At 38.8% G+C, this 22651-nt stretch overlaps 1 protein-coding gene across 3 annotated transcripts in view; it reads left to right on the forward strand.

The window, feature by feature from the left end:
- The window catches only part of scara3 (scavenger receptor class A, member 3), a 76735-nt gene extending 57390 nt beyond the window's left edge, over nucleotides 1–19345 (forward strand). For 2 of the 3 annotated variants that reach the window (XM_061886346.1, XM_061886345.1), the window contains exons 11-12: nucleotides 47–224; nucleotides 2028–3869. In XM_061886346.1, coding sequence (XP_061742330.1) covers nucleotides 47–224; nucleotides 2028–2518 — 669 coding nt within the window. In that variant the 3' untranslated portion in view covers nucleotides 2519–3869. Of the gene's footprint in view, nucleotides 1–46; nucleotides 225–2027; nucleotides 3870–8172; nucleotides 8254–11812 lie in introns of those variants that run through there. The other variant, XR_009804124.1, reaches the window with a different exon arrangement.
- The last annotated feature ends 3306 nt before the right edge of the window (nucleotides 19346–22651 follow it).

Here is a 22651-nt window from a genome sequence, read left to right on the forward strand (position 1 = left end):
CTGATAGAGACCTACATTTAATAGGTTCTTTTTGCACTCTTTGCAGAACGTAAACAGCAGCGTGCTGTTGCTTTTCAATGTGGCCGACACCATGAGGCAGCAGAACCTGTTGCTTAATTCCCGCCTGGATGTAGATGTCAGGAACTTGTCATTGGTGATGGAGGAGATGAAGTTGGTGGACACTCACCATACACAACTGATCAACAACTTCACTATATTAAGAGGTAGGGAAGATTACAACTACAGACTAAAGAGGGCACCAGTATATAAGCCGCACCCACTTAATTGTAGAAGAAAAAATATATATTTTTCATATATTAGCTGTTGTGAGATGAGTTACTTACACAAAATATTTTGGATATGTTTATTCCTTAGTTGTTTCCAAACGGTGTAGTAAAACGGTTGATCAAACAAAACAGAAGTCATCGTCATGGACCCAATAGCTGCGGAAGCTAGCTCTCCGATCTTTTAAACAAGGGGTCGGCAACCCAAAATGTTGAAAGAGCCATATTGGACCAAAAATACAAAAGCAAATCCGTCTGGATTTTATTCAGTCGTTGGTGGAGCATAATATTGTTTTTGTTTTTTTAAATATTGTTTTTAACATGGCTGTGCAGCACTTTGGAAACTTTATTGTTGTTTAAATGTGCTATATAAATAGTGGATTGGATTGGATTGCAGCCGCAAAAAATTAAAAGCCATATTACATACAGATAGTGTCATGAGATATCAATTGAATTATGAGGACTTAAATGAGCTCAAATATAGCTACAAATGAGGCATAATGACGCAATATGTACATATAGTTAGCCTAAATAGCATGTTAGCATCGATTAGCTTGCAGTCATGCAGCGACCAAATATGTCTGATTAGCACTCCACTCAAGTCAATAACATCAACAAAACTCACCTTTGTGCATTCATGCACAACGCTAAAAGACTGGTGGACAAAATGAGACGGACAAAGAAGTGGCACAAAATACGTCTTAGAAAGTCAGAGAAAGTTATACATGTAAACAAACTACGGTGAGTTCAAGGACCGCCAAAATTAGTAGGACGAAACGGCGCTTGCCAAATACTCGAATCAGTGAAGCATGTTTAATATAAACAGTGTGCTTTATAACAATTAGGGAGGTTTGTGTCATTTTTGTCCTCTACAGAAACCATATTAAAACAAAAAATATGTTTTTTTTCCCCCTCAACTTTTTCCATTTTTCATATATTTTTGAAAAAGCTCCAGAAAGGCACTAGGGCGGCGCTAAAGAGCCACTATGGCGGCTCCAGAGCCGCGGGTTACCGACCCCCGATCTAAACGGACTCAATAACTCCACGATGACCTTTCGGTGATTTTATTGAGGAATTAGTGAAACTGACACAATACAAAATGTAATAAGACTAACACCGACGCTTGCAAACATCTGAGCATATTAGCTAATGCTAAAAACGCAAGCTTGGTTACATTACGATAGTGCGTACAAATATGCATGAAAGGACTATCAAACATGACGATTTTAGTACCAGTAAGCATGAATTGTTTTAGTTATATTGTAAAACTTACAAAAATTGCTTGGCGTGATGAATGCAGAATTCATATGAGTAGTAGTACGCCATGGATGAGTATTAAACGAAACTTTTACTTCTGGTTCACCACACTAAAGAGAAGGAAATACTGTAGATGTTAAACTTGCGGCACCAGCAGTGAGTAAACTTGTCTAAAAGATGGCGCCATAGTACAAACAAAAACAAACCGTTTTCGTCTTGGATTGTTTTATGAAAACTATTTGTTGAATACCTGTGATGAGGTGGCGACTTGTCCAGGGTGTACGCCGCTGAAATTGGAAAAGGGAATAAGCGGTAGCAAAAGGGATGGATGGATAGATTTGTTGAATACAAAACATTATGGCCGTTAGCAAAGAAAAAATCAATCATCATTTTATAAGCCACAGGGTGCAAAGCGAAGGAAAAATGTAGCGGCTTATAGTCTGGAAAACACGGTACAAGTCCTGAATGCCTCCACTTTCTAAACAGGCGCTCCAGGACCACCGGGGCCCAAAGGAACCCGTGGTGAGACCGGCTCAAAAGGACCTGTTGGACTGAGTGGGAGTAAAGGTGATCGCGGCCCAATAGGAAGCCGTGGATCCCAAGGAGAAAAGGGGTCTTCTGGGCCCAAAGGTGCAATGGGTCAATTCGGTCCAAGTGGCAACAGAGGACTGGTAGGCAACGCAGGACCTAAGGGATATCCCGGTCAAGTAGGACCACGGGGTGAGATAGGCCAAAAAGGCGATATGGGCCCGCCCGGTGAAACGGGAGTCCCTGGACCAAGAGGACCACCAGGGTTCCCGGGCATGTCAGGACGACCTGGTATAATTGGACTAGAAGGGCCTCAAGGAAAACCAGGGCCACCCGGGCCACCTGGACCACCAGGGACTCCTGGTCCTCCGGGAGTCACACAAGAGTCCCATGCTCAATCTAATACACAGCAGCAAAGTGAACCTGCTGTCGGACCCAAAAGACAGTAAGATGGATCAGGACTGACAGGACAATAAAGAGCATTCACAAAAAGGTAGAGAGAACTACCTATGGACTGAACTTTGACACGTAGATCAGCCACCGAATGAATATTTTAGAGTAGTAATACTGACCTAAAGGTTTTGTACTTGAATCTATTGAGGATGCAACCCAGCAGTCTCTTATATTCTACATGCTGACACAGCATTCTCTAATGCTTCTTTCATTGTAGATATCTAAGATGGTTTGTCATTTGGCAACATTTCAGAGCCGGTACTCTGAAGACAACATGCATCTTCTGTGTGGAATCAAATTGGTGAGTCTGACTGAACAATGTCAACATCTCGTCATGTAAGGGGTGTAACGGTACACAAAAATTTCGGTTCGGTACGTACCTCTGTTTAGAAGTCACGGTTCGGTTCATTTTCGGTATAGTAAGAAAACAAAATATACATTTTTTGGTTATTTATTTACCAAATTTGTAAAAAATTGGCTTTATCCTTTTAAAACTGGGAACACTATAATAACTCTGCCCACGTTAATCAACATTAAACTTCCTCATATTGTTGCTCAGATTAAATAAAAGGACAAAACTTTTCTTCTACATATAAAAAGAGCAACATTAAACAGTTTCAAGTCAACTCCTCATGCTTAATTTATCACAGCATTTGGGAAGCTTGTAGTTGATTTTTATTCTGTAAATGTTACCTTTTTATCAACATGTGATAGCAGGGACCCTGCCATTCAAAGCTTTTCTGTCTGTAAAACAAACACACCGCAAAATGAACTAATGTTACGCTAAAAGCTAATTAGCCTTCACCTCAAGCCAGAACTGCGAGTGAGCTGAGCTGCAGTTTAAGTTTCTAGAAGGTCAACGGGTTCATAGTGATGTTAGTAGTAGTTGACTGGGAGGTGTTTATTATGATTTGGGGAGAGTATGCTGCTTTATGCTCACCTGCTAAACACCTATCTGCTCGACGCTGAAGCATTTACTAAATGCGCTCGGAATACGCACTGCTGATTGACTGTTATCGCTTTGTATGTAACCAATCAGATGGTTGTGTGGGTGGGACATTGCTGGGTGCTGAGACAGAGGCAGAAGAAGCAAAGCAGGTTGTTAAGACATTAGCTTAGAAACTTATTTGGTACACCTCCGTACCGAAACAGTTCAATACAAATACACGTACCGTTACACCCCTACGTCATGTACTTCCTTCCCTCGCAGTCGTCACCTTTAACTAGGCTGCACATCAAAGACGTAGAACCACAACTAGAGAACCGTAGTATTTTCTAATACAAGTGATTGTTGTCATGACATGCGACTGGCTTGCATTGAACAATAAAAGTAGATATTTTAAGTGATGATCTGACAGAACTTTGTTATTGTTGCCTCGTGGAGGAAAGGGAGCGGCTTTGTTATTAACACAAAACACATGGCCGGACACTCCCTTCACATTTCTGTGGGTTTTAGACCGCTGACTCTTAAAAGAGATTCTTAAGTTACCCCGCTCTGGCAACCGGACAAAAATGTACACCTTACATAATGCTGTAATGAAGTAGCGTGCATTGCCAGTGACTAAAGAATAATTGCTTGAAATCGCCTTCATATCACTTACAGTAAATATGCAAGCCTTCATCTTTCAGAGCAGTCAGGCAGCCACAATCAAATTGAGGTTCACTTAAGGAATATGTGGGAACCTCTTAAGTGTTTGGATTGGCCGGAACCTCCTCATAGTTTTTTTTTTTCAGGTACATTTGAGTGTTATTGAATTGTAAAAGCTTTTAAAGTAGTGCTTCCACATGTCTGACCAAAGTTTTTGTAGCCCAATGAAGGCTACCCACTAAAAAGTATTGACACTTTAATGAGGAACTGCATATGGATATGAAATAGAGATGTCCGATAATGTTCAACTTTTAATTACCGATTCCGATATCAACCGATACCGATATATACAGTCCTGGAATGAACACATTATTATGCCTCATTTAGTTGTGATGCACCGCTGGATGCATTAAACAATGTAACGAGGTTTTCCAAAATAAATCAACTCAAGTTATGGAAAAAAATGCCAACATGGCACTGCCATATTTATTGTTGAAGTCACAAAGTGCATAATTTTTTTTTTTAAGAAGAGTTATGCTGCAAGGGGTTCTGGGTATTTGTTCTGTTATGTTTATGTTGTGTTACGGTCCGGATGTTCTCCCAAAACGTGTTTGTCATTCTTGTTTGGTGTGGGTTCACAGGGTGGCGCATATTTGTAACAGTGTTAAAGTTGTTTACACGGCCACCCTCAGTGTGACCTGTATGGCTGTTGACCAAGTATGCAGTTGCATTCACTTGTGTGTGCGTGACAAGCCGTAGATATTATGTGATGATCAAGTGCCTTTAAGATTTATTGGCGCTCTGTACTTCCTTACGTTCGTGTACTACTCCGTACAGCGGCATTTTAAAAAGTCATAAATTTTACTTTATGAAACCGATACTGATCATTTACATTTTAAAGCAAATATCGGCAGTTCAATATTATTGGACATCTCTATTATAAAATATAGGAATAAATGTACGACTATTCAATCAATCACAACGTATCATTGCAAAACAAAACTTATATTTACTCAAGTTGTCCCATACAACTTTGATAGTTTGTCTCATACGGTATCAGAACAAATAACACATACTTTTTTTGTTTTGTAGTACTGACTGTTAGAAAAGGTTACGTCAAGTGAAATTACTCAAACAGAACAATTGCAGCTATAACAAAGACTAACCTATTTATTATTGGTTATTGGGATGGCATAACTTGGTTGGTAGAGCGGCAGTGCCAGTAGCTTGAGGGTTCTGGGTTCGATTTCCGCTTCTGCCATCCTAGTCAGTGCCGTTGTGTCCTTGGGCAAGACACTTCACCCACCTGCTCCCAGTGCCATCCACACTGGTTTAAATGAAACTTAGAATGTGGGTTTCACTATGTAAAGAGGTATATAAATATAATTCAAATTATTAACAGTATGGCATGGACTTGTAAATTATTTTCCAAGTTGAAGAGAAGTGATATTTTTTTATAATTTTTTGGGGGGCGACACTTTGGCCACAACAATTAATTAAATGAAGGTGATAACGTAGTAAGTTGAGTGATGCGGAAACGTTTGTTACTGGATACTTTCTATTACACTTTTGCCTTGAATAATTTGTTAGAAAGAAGATCCCTTTATGACTATATGTTGGTTTCCAAATTCACTGGACTCCCACATTATTTATTGATTTATTACTTCAATAATTATACCCACTTCTTTTTCCCCAGCTGGGGTCTTTTATTTTTCCTTGCTTAGATGTGGGTTTAGAAGCCCCTCTATACATTTGTGATTAAGGGCTATATAAATACATTTAGATTGATGCGAAAAGGATAAGTGGTAGAAAATGGATGGACTTTATGCAGATAACAGGATGTGCATAGGGCCCCGCGATCAGTGTGCATAAAGGGGGACATGTAAAATGTCAATACATGAATGATTAGATAGATAGATTGATAGATAGTACTTTATTGATTCTTTCAGGAGAGTTCCTTCAGGAAAATTAGGCTATTCTTAGATCATTTTAGACTGTTCTCTGTACTCAGACCTTGTTGGACCTTTTCAACTTACATTCAATTGAATAGACTGGAAAGACAAGATATTTAATGTTGAAACTGAGAAACCAATTTTTTTGGGTGCAAATAATCATTAACTTAGAATTTAATGGCAGCAACACATTGCAAAAAAGTTGACACAGGGGCATTTTTACCACTGTGTTACATGGCCTTTCCTTTTAACAACACGCAGTATAAAGGTTTTGGAACTGAAGACACCAATTTTTGAAGCTTTTCAGATGGAATTATTTCCCATTCTTGCTTGATGTACAACTTAAGTTGTTCAACAGTCCGGGGTCTCCGTTGTGGTATTTTAGGCTTCACAATGCGCCACACATTTTCGATGGGAGACAGGTCTGGACTACAGGCAGGCCAATTTAGTACCCGCACTCTTTTACTATGAAGTCACGCTGTTGTAACACGTGGCTTGCCATTGTCTTGCTGAAATAAGCAGGGGCGTCCATGATAATGTTGCTTGGATGGCAACATTTGTTACTCCAAAACCTGTATGTACCTTTCAGCATTAATGGTGCCTTCACAGATGTGTAAGTTACCCATGCCTTGGGCACTAATACACCCCCATACCATCACAGATGATGGCTTTTGAACATTGCGCCTATAACAGCCCGGATGGTTGTTTTCCTCTTTGTTCCGGTGGACACGACGTCCACAGTTTCCAAAAACAATTTGATATGTGGACTTGTCAGACCGCAGAACACTTTTCCACTTTGCATCAGTCCATCTTAGATGAGCTCGGGCCCAGCGAAGCCGACGGCGTTTCTGGGTGTTGTTGATAAATGTCTTTCGCTTTGCATAGTAGAGTTTTAACTTGCATTTACAGATGTAGCGACAAACTGTAGTCACTGAGAGTGGTTTAATGAGCCGATGTGGTGATATCCTATACACACTGATGTCGCTTTTTGATGCAGTACCACCTGAGGGGTCAAAAGTCCGTAATATCATTGCTTACATGCAGTGATTTCTCCAGATTCTCTATACCTTTTGACGATATTACAGACCTTAGATGGTGAAATCCCTAAATTCCTTGCAACAGCTCGTTGAGAAATGTCGTTCTTAAACTGTGAAGAAATGCGTGACCAAATTGTCGAACAAAGTGGTGACCCTCGCCCCATCCTTTGTTTGTGAATGACTGAGCATTTCATGGAAAGCTGCTTTTACACCCAATCATGGCACCCACCTGTTCCCAATTAGCCCGTTCACCTGTGGGATGTTCCAAATAAGTGTTTGATGAGCATTCCTCAATTTTCTCAGTCTTTTTTGTCACTTGTCCCAGCTTTTTTGAAACATGTCGTAGGTATCAAATTCCAAATGAGCTAATATTTTCAAAAAATAACAGTTTTCCTCTTCGAATGTTAAGTCTTTGCAGTCTATTCAATTGAATATAGGTTGAAAAGGATTTGCAAATCATTGTATTCCGTTTTTAATTACCATTTAAACAACGTGCCAATTTCACTGGTTTGGGGGTTTTGTAGATAGAGCGGGCGTACCACTACCACACTATACTGAGCGTAAGAAGTTAGAACATCTGCAAAAGAGACCAGATCTGTCAAATGAAGACAAAATGCCGAAAAACCACACTGGAGCTAAAAGTGCAGCACAAAAGCATTTTTCAAATGTAGCGTCTGGGATGCTGCCAGGTTTATCCAGGTGCTATAACGACTACTCTAGCAAGTAGTTTCACACTGCACACTATGTGTGTTCCTAAGACTATTAACTGGGCCATGTAGCACTGTTTACTTTTCAAAACCTAGAAACCAAACTAACTGCAAATTGATGTAAAAACCATCAGTGAATAACAACACTAAAGGAGATTATATTTTGAAATGATCATTATTATTATTTTTTTTTAATCCTTTAGCAGAAAATTGAGTAATGTGCTAGCAAAAGTTGTGTGTTTGAACAGAGACAAACCCTTCCACCGTGTCAGACATGAGCTAAGTGCAGACCGGACAGGTCCCCAAAGAGCTTGGAACAACTCATGCAGTCCAGGTGACTTATTCTGTTTGTGTGAACCATGACAGGAATCACACCTGCTGCAGCACAACAACAAACTGAACAATGGACGCCGTGAAAGGCGAGCCAACTATTCCAGACTGGTCCAGGTAAAATACACGGCCGGTGGAGGTGTTTGATCACGTGACCCTCCCAAAACCAACAGAGGGAGTGTTGGGCTCTCTTCACTCTTTCCTTCTGCCTCAGCCAGTCTAGAGTCTCCACCCTTGTCCTCACTCATTGCTGCTGGCTGCAACCCTCTTTTTATGTTCCGCATTAAGTAAGCTTGCAAGACACTAAGTCTGAAAAGTTTGTGTTTTATTACGGTAAATAGTGATAATAAACACCACTAATCATCACAATATGGATTTAAGAGATTTACCAAGTATGCTTATGATTGGATTCAAGTCACACACATGCAACGGTCTAAATGTCTTTCTGCTGTGTTCTGCATAACTGTGTTCATTTTTACCAACACACATTACAGGCCAAAAGTTTGGACACACCTCATTCAATGTGTTTTCTTTATTTTCATGACTATTTACATTGTACATTGTCACTGAAGGCATCAAAACTATGACACCTGTGAGGTGAAAACCATTTCAGGTGACTACCTCTGGAAGCTCATGGAGAGAATGCCAAGAGTGTGCAAAACGCTAATCAGAGCAAAGAGTGGTGGCTATTTTGAAGAAACTAAATTATTTACATATATATATATATATATATATATATATATATATATAAGTTGATTGGCAACACTAAATTGGCCCTAGTGTGTGAATGTGAGAGTGAATGTTGTCTGTCTATCTGTGTTGGCCCTGCGATGAGGTGGCGACTTGTCCAGGGTGTACCCTGCCTTCCGCCCGATTGTAGCTGAGATAGGCGCCAGCGCCCCCGCGACCCCGAAAGGGAATAAGCGGTAGAAAATGGATGGATATATATATATATATATATATATATATATATATATATATATATATATATATATATATATATGTGTGTGTGTGTGTGTGTGTGTGTGTGTAAATAATTTAGTTTCTTGAATGAATACACAATCGTTTTGAATCGGAAAAAATATTGTTTTTGAATCGAAAAAAAATCGATATATTATCGAATCGTGACCCCAATCCCATGATTCGATTCAAGATTGATTCTTGGGGTCACGATTCGATAATATATCGATTTTTTTCGATTCAAAACGATTGTGTATTCATTCAATACATAGGATTTCAGCAGGATCTACCCCAGTCTGCTGACATGCAAGCAGAGTAGTAGATTAAAAAAAAAAGCTTTTATAACTTTAAAGGACAATGTTTTATCAACTGTTTGCAATAATGTAAATTTGTTTTAATTATTAAACGAACCAAAAATATGACTTATTTTATCTTTGTGAAAACATTGGACACAGTGTGTTGTCAAGCTTATGAGATGCGATGCAAGTGTAAGCCACTGTGACACTATTGGTCTTTTTTGTTATTTTTATAAATGTCTAATGATAATGTCAATGAGGGATTTTTAATCACTGCTATGCTGAAATTATAACTAATATTGATACTGTTGTTGATAATATTCATTTTTGTTTCACTACTTTTGGTTTGTTCTGTGTCGTGTTTGTGTCTCCTCTCAATTGCTCTGTTTATTGCAGTTCTGATTGTTGCTGGGTCAGGTTTGGTTTTGGAATTGGATTGCATTGTTATGGTTTTGCTGTGTAGTGGTTTGTTGGATTGATGAATAAAAAAAAAATAATCGATTTTTCAAAAATGACAATCGATTCTGAATCGCACAACGTAATCTATTCGATTCGTATTCGAAATGATTTTTTCCCATACCCCTAATATATATATATATATATATATATATATATATATATATATATATATATATATATATATATATATATATATATATATATATTAGGGCTGGGCAACGATTAAAAATTTTAATCAAAGTTAATCGCACTATTTCTCCGATTAATCGCAATTAACTGCATTGTATACACAAAGCCCAATAATGAATTCAAAAGTAGTGTGTAGTGCACCTTTATTGGAATATTCTCCCACATGAACAAAAGCGCCAAAACATTTGTTGTGCAAACACAATTTAAATCAGTCCTTGTTAAACAGTAGCAGTTAAATAGCATATTTTATGAAAATCAACTCAAAAAATTTAAATACAAACATTTAAGCTTATTGCCACTGCCAGGGTATTTAAGTTATCCTGTTTGTTATGGAAAATAAATATAATCTACATACAAATCTCTGAGCCACAATCATAACATCTGAACAGGCAATTTCTGAGGTAACAGCAGACTTTTTTTTTTTATCAGGGTCTTATGTTTAAAAAACCTATATTATAGGTAGTGGGCTGTTTGAGGGATTTTTTAATCAAATTATCCGTAGTAGCAATATTAATAATGTTGTGTTTATTCTGCGTAGTGCACTTAAAATAATTATGACCATATGTAGGAATTGATATGGGAATTTTCAGATTGTTTGCTTGGTGCTTTTTTCATAAACTGAACTTATATACATGGTACTATTTGTGATGTTATGAGCCAGGGAAAAAAAGTACTACCCTACCCAGCATGCAACAGGAGTGACGAGCATGCGCGGTAGCCCGTTATAGGTTGTGTCGCCATGACGGCATCTTGTATGTTGTGATATGCACGCTCTGAAAGCAAACGTTAAGAACTCAGCCAACACGCCTCGTCTGCATTATTCATAAATAGACAGACAACACAAATACTCCGCTGCTTCACAGGCCGCTGGATGTAGCCGGCAAAGTATTCCCATGCTAGCTAGCTGGTCTAGCAAGCACGCGTCATTCAGTCCAAAACGGCCCGATCCATACACATTCAGAATTGTCTGGCGGTCGTAAGTGATCCCGGAGTGACCACGCTGTAAGCCAGCCATGAAATTTGCAGAATTGTCCGGTATTTTTGCAAAATGTTCCATCTTTACCAAGAGCCCCTCGACGCCGAAGTACATCCGGGAGATGCCATCTTGTTAAGAAAAGGCGTTAACAAAATAAAAGCATGTAAACAACATACGCAAATGTGCGATAAAATAATTGTTGGCGTTAATAGATTGATGAGTTAACGCGTAATTAACGCATTAATTTGCCCACCCCTAATATATATATATATATATATATATATAAACATGTATATATATAACATTCAGTTATTTGACCTTTTTCTGTTTAGTACGTAACTCCACATTGTCATGATCCACTACTTGGATCATGGCATGTTCTGGTTTTCTTCTGTTGTCTTATCACCCTGTATAGTATTTGACGTCCTTAGTTCCTGGTGGCACTTCTTATTTTGTTTCTGTTGCCTAGTTACGCATTTAATGTCTCCTGTCTCTTGTTTGTCGTCGCGCACCTGCCTCTTAATATTCTGTCCCTATTTAAGCCAGCGTTTGTTTGTCTTTCGGTCTCGCTGTGTAGTTTGCTTTCCACGCAACGTCGCTATCCCGCATTGTGGTGAATACCCTTAGCTTCCATGCTATTTTGTTTGTTTGTTTCCCTAGCTCACATGCTAGCGTCGTTTGTTTCTTCTAGCTCATGCTAGTTCTGTTGGTTTTGTTTGTTAGTGCCTTCGTGCAAGTGTTTTTGTTCTCAGTTTGTTCTTTAGTATATTAATAAATCATCATTCTTACCTTCCAGCTGTGTTCCATTCCGACTGCACCAATAAGAGAACGCAATCCACACCACGATGCCCACCAAACGTCACACACTTGTTCATTCATAGTTTTGATGCCTTCAGTGACAATCTACAATGATAGTCATGAAAATAAAGAAAACGCATTGAATGAGAAGGTGTGTCTAAACTGTTGGCCTGTACTGTATATTGTACCCACAAAATATGACTCACCATATAAGTAAACAAAAAAGTCTACCCCTAGAAATGAAGCCACTTTTGCAAATTACAAAATGTACAGTATGTGTATTATATATAAAGATTGGTATCGTTCACATTTGAACTGATACGGTACCTGGGAATCGATATCGGCACTCAACAGTACCTATTTTTGGTACTTTACTGTGTTATAGATAATTAGTAATAAGGTGTGTCCAAACTTTTGGCCTGTACTGTATCTAACTGTCAAACAGACCGAAAAGGTCCAGTGCAGACTAGGAGTATAAGACAAGTCCTCCTTTTCAAGATGTGACAAGATATACATCTTTCTTAGCAGCTGGACAGTTGTTTGATAACTTTGCTTCATTGATCACCACCATTTTAAGATTAGTATCAAAACCTCCAGTTGTTTGCTAACTTCCACCATTGAGACATTTTTTTTTAAATCCCTGTGAGTTTCATCTCGTGTGTGTTTGATTGATGGATTGAAACTTTTATTAGTAGATTGCACAGAACAGTACATATTCCGTACAATTGACCACTAAATGGTAACACCCCAATAAGTTTTTCAACTTGTTTAAGTCGGGGTCCACGTTAATTAATTCATAGTGTGTGTGTGTGTGTGTGTGTGTGTGTGTGTGTGTGTGTGTGTGTGTGTGTGTGTGTGTGTGTGTGTGTGAGTGACAGGAAGAAATGCTTTGACCTTCTTGGAAAAGTTGTTTTGCCGCCATTTGTTTTTGCATGGGTCAGCAACCCGTGGCTCTTTAGCGCCACCCTAGTGGCTCCCTTGAGCTTTTGTATGCAAATGGAAAAAGATGGAAAATATTTTTTCTGTTGTACTATGGTTTCTGTAGGAGAACAAACATGACACAAACCTTCCTAATTGTTAGAAATGCCACTGTTTATATTATTTTTACATGTACTACTTTCTCCGATGCTGCCACAGAAAGACTTTTTTTATGCCTCTTCTTATTTGTCGCATTTTGTCCACCAAATATTTTATGCTTTGCGTGAATGCACAAAGATGAGCTTTGTTGATGTTATTGACTTGTTTGAGAGCTAATCAGACATATTTGGTCAATGCATGACAGCAAGCTAATCGGTGCTAACATGCTAAATAGGCTAGCTGTATGTACATATTGCATCATTATTCCTTGTTTGTAGGTATATTTGAGCTTAGTTAATTTACATTACTTATGTCCTCTGTGTATTTAGTTTATATGTTCCAGACCACAGCAAACGTTAACCTACTTGCAAAGATTGTAATAACCTATTAGAAGAACACAGCCTGCTGTTTCCTTTAAGTTGGACACACACATTTATACCTTTGGCCATTCTAAGCCAGAAATTTCCAGAAGTTATCTCATCCTCTGACTAGCCTCCATTTTACTAATGATTTCCAATGTTGCAAAAATGCGTAGAATAGAAATTTAAATACAACATTTCTGTCTACAAAGAGTTGTGTCGGCCTTCGATAGTAGGCTAATATAGCTAATATAGACACATCATGTGTTGCCTTCATTACAACACTTATATAAGACTTTTAAAGTCATTTTGATAGTAGGCTAATATAGACACTTACATCATGTGTTGCCTTCATTACAACACTTATATGAGGCTTTTAAAGTCATTTTGATAGTGGGCTAATGTAGACACTTACATCATATGTTGCCTTCATTACAACACTTATATAAGACTTTTAAAGTCATTTTGGTAGGCTAATATAGACACTTACATCATGTGTTGCCTTCATTACAACACTTATATAAGACTTTTAAAGTCATTTTGGTAGGCTAATATAGACACTTACATCATATGTTGCCTTCATTACAACACTTATATAAGACTTTTAAAGTCATTTTGGTAGGCTAATATAGACACTTACATCATGTGTTGCCTTCATTACAACACTTATATGAGGCTTTTAAAGTCATTTTGATAGTGGGCTAATATAGACACTTACATCATATGTTGCCTTCATTACAACACTTATATGAGGCTTTTAAAGTCATTTTGATAGTGGGCTAATATAGACACATCATATGTTGCCTTCATTACGACACTTATATAAGACTTTTAAAGTCATTTTGATAGTAGGCTAATATAGACACTTACATCTTATGTTGCCTTCATTACAACACTTATATAAGACTTTTAAAGTCATTTTGATAGTAGGCTAATATAGACACTTACATCATGTGTTGCCTTCATTACAACACTTATATAAGACTTTTAAAGTCATTTTGATAGTAGGCTAATATAGACACTTACATCTTATGTTGCCTTCATTACAACACTTATATAAGACTTTTAAAGTCATTTTGATAGTAGGCTAATATAGACACATCATGTGTTGCCTTCATTACAACACTTATATGAGGCTTTTAAAGTCATTTTGATAGTGGGCTAATGTAGACACTTACATCATATGTTGCCTTCATTACAACACTTATATAAGACTTTTAAAGTCATTTTGGTAGGCTAATATAGACACTTACATCATGTGTTGCCTTCATTACAACACTTATATAAGACTTTTAAAGTCATTTTGGTAGGCTAATATAGACACTTACATCATATGTTGCCTTCATTACAACACTTATATAAGACTTTTAAAGTCATTTTGGTAGGCTAATATAGACACTTACATCATGTGTTGCCTTCATTACAACACTTATATGAGGCTTTTAAAGTCATTTTGATAGTGGGCTAATATAGACACTTACATCATATGTTGCCTTCATTACAACACTTATATGAGGCTTTTAAAGTCATTTTGATAGTGGGCTAATATAGACACATCATATGTTGCCTTCATTACGACACTTATATAAGACTTTTAAAGTCATTTTGATAGTAGGCTAATATAGACACTTACATCTTATGTTGCCTTCATTACAACACTTATATAAGACTTTTAAAGTCATTTTGATAGTAGGCTAATATAGACACTTACATCTTATGTTGCCTTCATTACAACACTTATATAAGACTTTTAAAGTCATTTTGATAGTAGGCTAATATAGACACTTACATCATGTGTTGCCTTCATTACAACACTTATATGAGGCTTTTAAAGTCATTTTGATAGTGGGCTAATATAGACACTTACATCATATGTTGCCTTCATTACAACACTTATATGAGGCTTTTAAAGTCATTTTGATAGTGGGCTAATATAGACACATCATATGTTGCCTTCATTACGACACTTATATAAGACTTTTAAAGTCATTTTGATAGTAGGCTAATATAGACACTTACATCTTATGTTGCCTTCATTACAACACTTATATAAGACTTTTAAAGTCATTTTGATAGTAGGCTAATATAGACACTTACATCATGTGTTGCCTTCATTACAACACTTATATAAGCCTTTTAAAGTCATTTTGGTAGGCTAATATAGACACTTACATCATGTGTTCCCTTCATTACAACACTTATATAAGACTTTTAAAGTCATTTTGGTAGGCTAATATAGACACTTACATCATGTGTTGCCTTCATTACAACACTTATATGAGGCTTTTAAAGTCATTTTGATAGTGGGCTAATATAGATACTTACATCATATGTTGCCTTCATTACAACACTTATATGAGGCTTTTAAAGTCATTTTGATAGTGGGCTAATATAGACACTTACATCATATGTTGCCTTCATTACAACACTTATATGAGGCTTTTAAAGTCATTTTGATAGTGGGCTAATATAGACACATCATATGTTGCCTTCATTACAACACTTATATAAGACTTTTAAAGTCATTTTGATAGTAGGCTAATATAGACACTTACATCATATGTTGCCTTCATTACAACACTTATATAAGACTTTTAAAGTCATTTTGATAGGCTAATATAGACACATCATGTGTTGCCTTCATTACAACACTTATATAAGACTTTTAAAGTCATTTTGGTAGGCTAATATAGACACTTACATCATGTGTTGCTTTTATTATAACACTTATATAAGGCTTTTATAGTCATTTTGATAATAGGCTAATTAAAAGTTAAAGTACCAATGATTGACACACACACCCTAGGTGTGGCGAAATTATTCTCTGCATTTGACCCATGACCCTCGATCACCCCCTGAGAGGTGAGGGGAGCAGTGGGCAGCAGCGGTGGTCGCGCCCGGAATAATTTTTGGGTGGTTTAACCCCCAATTCCAACCTTTGATGCTGAGTGCCGTTTATAGTCTTTGGTATGACTCGGCTGGGGTTTGAACTCACAAGTTACCGATATCAGGGTGGACACTCTAACCACTAGACCAGGGGTGCCCATTACGTCGATCGCGTTGGGTGTGTCAGTTAATCGCAAGCCAGGCATTAAAAAAATAGACATAGCACACTGGAGTCCGTCCCAAGATGGCGACGGGGATGGCGAGCGAGCGGTGAGGCGGGGCGTGCCGGGAGCGACGCCACAATCGAGATCAGGTGCGTGAATCGCGCACCTGGATACCAATAATGAATCCTCTCGCACTGTTTAAATGGGCGGCAGCCGTGAACGTCGGGGAGAGAGGTGGAGAAACAACGAAGGAACGGGAGGGAGAGACGACAACACAAGCAGCAGCGCATGCAACCCGGAAGAGAGCGAGAGGCAGACGCAGACAACAGGGAAGGCTGAAAAGCTACACGCAAAAGACTTTGCTTATTGAAAAATAAATAAGTCTACACCTGCTCAAATTCATGTCCGTCTTGGTGGTCCCTGGAACCCGGACGACGGCTTGAATGTTTAAAAACGAGTATGCAAGTTGGACAAATGAGATGCCAAATCCAACCACTTTCATGTGGTATTGGACAGAAAGGAGGACTTTATTTCTCCTCCATTTGAAAATGTGGACGTTATCAGCACCACTGTCTGATTCCAATCAATGCAAGTCATCAGAATCAGGTAATACACCAACTTATATTCTTGTCTTCATGAAAGAAAGGAATCTATATGTGTTAAACATGCTTGTATTATCATTAAACAACATTAACATGTTTACAAAAATGTATCTTTCATAAATAAATAAATATAAATTATAAATATGAATGAGGTAGATTTCCTCGACTTGGTCAATTGAAAAGTAGTTCGCCTGCAGAAAAAGTATGAGCACCCCCGCACTAGACCATAGATAACCGGTAGTATCGACCAAGTACAGAATTTGTACCCATCCCTATTCTGAGCATATTTCTCTCTTTCATCATATATCTTATTGACTTAAGTCTTACCAAGGTACCTTTTGAGTTACCCATTTTTACTCGGTGATCTCCCAAAAAGGAATATTCATTTGTTTGTATTTACATATTTCTACAGTTGTGATCAAAATGATTCAACCCCCACACAATTTTGGTGTTTTAGCAAGTTGGACATTTATTCCGTATTTTGTTTACAGTAATATCAAATACAAGTGTGTCAAATAGATAAATGCAACTTAAATTGTAACACTGTATTTTACAAAATACCAAAAAAGGACATTTTTCTTAATATCTCATTGACAAAATTATTCAACCCCCTAGTTACATGCATCTTTAGTACTTAGTAGAACACCCTTTGGCAGTAATTACATCCTTCAAACGTGATACATAACCGGACACAAGCTTCTTGCAACCATCTACAGGTATTTTAGTCCATTCCTCTTGGGCAAAGGCCTCCAGTTCATTCATATCCTTGGGCTTGCGTGTTGCAACTGCCTTCTTCAAGTCCCACCACAGGTTTTCTATAGGATTTAGGTCTGGCGACTGTGAAGGCCACTCCAGAGTCTTCCAGCCCTTCTTCTGCAACCACTCTGATGTTGATTTGGAGGTATGCTTGGGATCGTTGTCCTGTTGGAAGGTCCAACGTCTCCCAAGCCTCAGCTTCGTAACTGACTTCATGACATTTGCAGTTAATATATCCTGGTCAGAAATAGTATTCATAATGCCTAAACGCGCTGGAGATTCCTGGTACCCGAGGCAGAGAAACAGCCCCAGAGCATGATTGACCCCCCACCATGCTTAACAGTAGGCAAGGTGTTCTTCTCTTTGTGAACTTCATTTTTTCTCCTCCAGACATTACGTTGATTCATAGGCCCAAAGAGTTCCAGTTTTGTCTCATCACTCCATAGAACAGTTTCCCAAAACCTTTGGGGTTTGACCAGATGATTTTTGGCATACTGGAGTCTATTTTTCTTGTGCCTGGTAGTCAGAAGTGGGAGTTCTGGCATGGAGGCCTTCATCTCGCAGTACGCGCCTTATTGTCTGGGACGAAACCTGCGTTCCCCCCTCTGCAATGTCCTGTTGTAGTTCCTCAGCTGTTACCCGGGGGTTTTCACCACTGTACGCTTCAAATACCGGACAGAAGTTGCCACAGCATCCTCTTTCTACCACGCCTAGGTAGTGTTTCCACTGTGCCTTTAGCTTTAAACTTGCGAATTATGCTTCCAATTGTGTCTCTTGGAATGTGTAATGTCTTTGCTATTTTCTTATATCCATATCCTTTCTTATGAAGAGAAATTACATCCTCTCTTGACTTCTTTGACCACTCCCTGGACTTCACCATGTTGCAAATACACCATTGACCATCTACAAGAAGCTGAGCGTCACAGTCTTTTTCAATCAGTTTAATTGTTGCTCGTTATGGTTTTAATCACATCTACAGGTGTTTTCAACACCTGATTGAAAAGACCTTATTCAAATTCTGTTCTTAAGAGTTATGATCTTCAAGGGGTTGAATAATTTTGTCAATGAGATATTAAGAGAAATGACACTGTTTGGTATGTTACAAAATATAATGTTGTAATTCAAGTTGCATTTGTCTATTTATGCATCTTTATTTGATATGACTACAAACAAAATACGGAATAAATGTCCTAATTGCTAAAACACTACAATTGTCTGGGGGTTGAATAATTTTGATCACAACTGTATTTCTTTTACTTTTTATTCATAGCTGTATGTAGAAGTGTCTGGTTGTATCTGCTGCTTTAATGTCTTTAATGTCCTATGTGTTCTTTGATGTCTGATGTTTCCCTCTTACACACATGTAAGAGGGATGTGTACTATGGCTATGAGTTGTTGTTTTTTTCCCTTGGCCTCAGTCTGAACCCCCTCTCCAGGGCCCAGGCTAAAACCGATTTTTTTATTTTATTTTAATGTTCTATTTTTTTCTCCCCCCCTTGTTTACCTGTATCTCATCTTTTTTTGTAAGGGGCGCTGGAAGCCGGCAGACCCGTCAGCGATCCTGTTCTGTCTCCCTGTAATGATTGTCTGATCTTGAATGGGATTGTGCTGAAAATTGTAATTTTCCTGAAGGAACTCTCCTGACGGAATAAATAAAGTACTATCTAATCTAATCTAATCTAATATATTCATGTATTCATACGAGTCTTTTTTTTTTTACTGTTCTACTCCTTTTGAGCTGAGAAAATCAATCTGAGATCAGCACAGGCTTTTTGTAATGTCATCCTGGCCATTCAGCAACAACTGGAAGGTGGTCTTGTGGGTTGGACTGGCTCGCATTTTCTGCTTGTTTTGGTATCGCAGGCATTTCGACCGAGATTATGCACTAGTCAGGCAGGAGCCAGGCAACAGACAGCCGTGAGAACCGAGGAGCCAATTTCATCCACAGAGCTATAAATCACAATGGGGGAGTTGTGACAATGAAGGGTGAAAAGTCGACGTTGCAAACTTTCCCATAAATAGAAGGGCACAACATCTTATTTGACGCACAACCTCGGTTTTGAAACGGCGCCAGTCGACCCAATGTCAACACTGACTATTCAGCTGACTACTTAGTCATTGTGGCCATGACCACAATGCATCGCCCCTTAGCTGTGGAGCAAGACCCCAGAAGACAAAAGCAAACAAATACATGTGTATCAATAAACGTATCATTGATGAATTCATCTAGCAAATCATGACCCCTGTGTAACCCTCCTTAATTGTTTTGAGAAGGAGCTTCTGCGGGGGTGAAATAGTCTCTTGCATTTAGAACAGGGGTCTCAGACACGTGGCCCGCGGGCCAATTGAGGCCCGCGAGACGTTATTTTGCGGCCCCCCACCTTAATATGAAAGTTGAATGTTAGTGCGGCCCGCAAGTTTTGTATGAATGGCGCGTGACAGCGTTGTGTGCGGAGCTGAAGGGATCTACCAATCACGGTGTGGTATGTGGCTCTCGAGGGCCGAACATTGATGTCACTTGTGTGATGCAAACAGCGCTCTAGCCCCCCCTAAAAAAAACACAGACAAAACTGCTTGTAATTTCTGTTAGGAATGTTGTAGAGACATGAAAGAAAAACCTCTACGTAAGCCTGACTTAGACCTACATTTCATACAATGACATCCTTCAGCAAAAATCAACAGGAAGTTGGGAAACACCCCTTCAACACAAAAGTTTCCTAAAAAATGTCCTTTTTGCCTCTTTGACCTGTAATTTTACCCCCTTAAAATGCTTAAAAACTCACCAAACTGGACACACACATCAAAACTGGCAAAAATTGCGATCTAATAAAAAAACAAACCCCAAAACTTAAAATTGCGCTAGGAATAAAACACAGACAAAACTGCTCCTTGGAAGAAAACACAGACAAAACTGCTTGTAACTTCCGATAGGAATGTTGTAGAGACATGAAACAAAAACCTCTATGTAGGTCTCACTTAGACCTACATTTCATTAATTAACATCCTTCAGCAAAAATCAACAGGAAGTTGGCAATTACCCCTTCAAAACAAAAGTTTTGTAAAAACTTGTGACCTTTTTTCAAACATTATCTCCTCTGAGCGAGTTTGTTGTGTCGGCTTCAAACTCGCACAGGAAAGAGATTGAACCCTTCTGATTAAAAGTTGCGCAAATAGTTTTTCTAACTGCTCCGGTTTTGATTTTACGAGCCTTCAAAGAACTGCTGCGCTGATGCCGTCTCAAGATGGCCGCTTAAAAGCAGGAAGCACCAGTGTGACCACACAATGCAGAGAAGGTAGGTACTGTGCGGGTAAAGATATGTTAACTGGGTGAAAGAAGGAGGCACCAGTTTGACTCCAGGATACAGAGAAGGTAGGTAAAATGCAGGTAAAGATAAGTTGTCTGGGTGATGGCAGGAAGCACCAGCATGTATGGGTGAAAGAAAGAAGCACCAGTGTGACCTCAGGATGCAGGGAAGGTAGGTAACGTGCAGGTAAAGATATGTTGAATGAATGGGTAAAGGCAGGAAACACCAGCAAAAGTTGGTCCCGCCCATTGCTGCTTGCAGCTTTAATTTATATTTTAATTTTATTTTGTGTTGACAATAAAAACAAAGACATTTAAAACGATTTTTTTTAAAGAAATCTTTTCTTGCGGCCCAGCCTCAGACAGACTCTGCATCCAGTGGCCCCCAGGTAAATTGAGTTTGAGATCCCTGATTTAGAATAATAAGAGTCCAGCTGCTGAAACTGCTGCCTTTGGACTCATGTTTGCTCTTTTTTCTGCTTCTCTTACTCTGCTTTGTTTCCAGAGAGAGAGAGAAGTTTATCGAGCCACTTCAGTACCTCCGCGAGATACAAACAGGAAGTTAGCGATTACAAATCCAAATAAAATGCCTGAGTGTTATGCAACCGAGATTTGCGAGGAAAAAACCAAAAGCTGCCTCGACAAAGTGCACCCACCGGCCAAACAAACACGCAGGCAACATGTTGCATTCAATGATTTAGTTCATGCTCAGGAAGGTCTCTAACCCCCCCCCCCCACAAAAATAAAACTAGCTGGTTACTTCCAGGTTTAAGGAGAGTGGTGTATTTGGACAGGCTATACCATATTATTACTCCAAGGCTCGGATAAGAAGCGAAAATTACTCTAACACACTGTTTTTCAACCTTTTCTGAGCCAAGGCACACTGAAAAAATGTGGAGGCACTAAACATTAAAAATTGAAACTCAGCAGCCGATATTGACAGTAAAAAGTCGTTCTCGCAATTGTTGGATATGAATTCAAACCATAACTAAGCATGCATCACTATAGCTAGTCATGTCTTGGTGGTCATGTTTAGTTTGGTTATGTTCTGTTTGGTTTTTGCACTCTCTCAATTCCTGTTTGTTCACTCCCTGCTTTGTTTCCATGCCCACCCATTAGTTTTCTCCTGCCCTCATGTCACGCACCGGATTCATTTGGACTCATGCACCTGTTAATCACCACAGCACTATTTAAGCCGGTAGTTGCCAGGCAGTCTGTTGTGATGCGCTTCCCGGATCACATTCTTATTTTGGTTTTTGAGTCCTTTCGTGTTTTTTGATTGTTTTGGACTCCCCCAGTTCCGTGTTGTGCACTTCCCTGTTTGTTCCGTTACCATGGTTTCGTATTAGTTCCACCTGCTACTTGTTTTTGACGCGCACCTGTGTTAATTTCTGACTTCCCTATTTAAGCCTGCCTTCTCCCTTTGTTCATTCTGGATCTTTTGTTTGCTTTAAGCAACATTCACGAGGCGTCACTTTAGAAGTCTGTTTTCTAAGCTAAATTTTACCTTAGCTTCTCGTGCGCTCGGCGTGTATATTTGGACTCTTTTGACTCAGTGCTAAGTATTAGCGTTAGCTTTCCGTGCATTTGGCATGCGTTTTCTTTTGTTCATTTTGTCTGTTTTGTACCAGTGTTATAATTTTGTATATTACACCCAGCTCTTACCTCCTATTCCTGTTCCGTCTGGTC

The sequence above is a fragment of the Nerophis ophidion genome, linkage group LG24 (genome assembly GCF_033978795.1).
Source record: "Nerophis ophidion isolate RoL-2023_Sa linkage group LG24, RoL_Noph_v1.0, whole genome shotgun sequence".
In the NCBI taxonomy this organism is placed as follows: domain Eukaryota; kingdom Metazoa; phylum Chordata; class Actinopteri; order Syngnathiformes; family Syngnathidae; genus Nerophis; species Nerophis ophidion.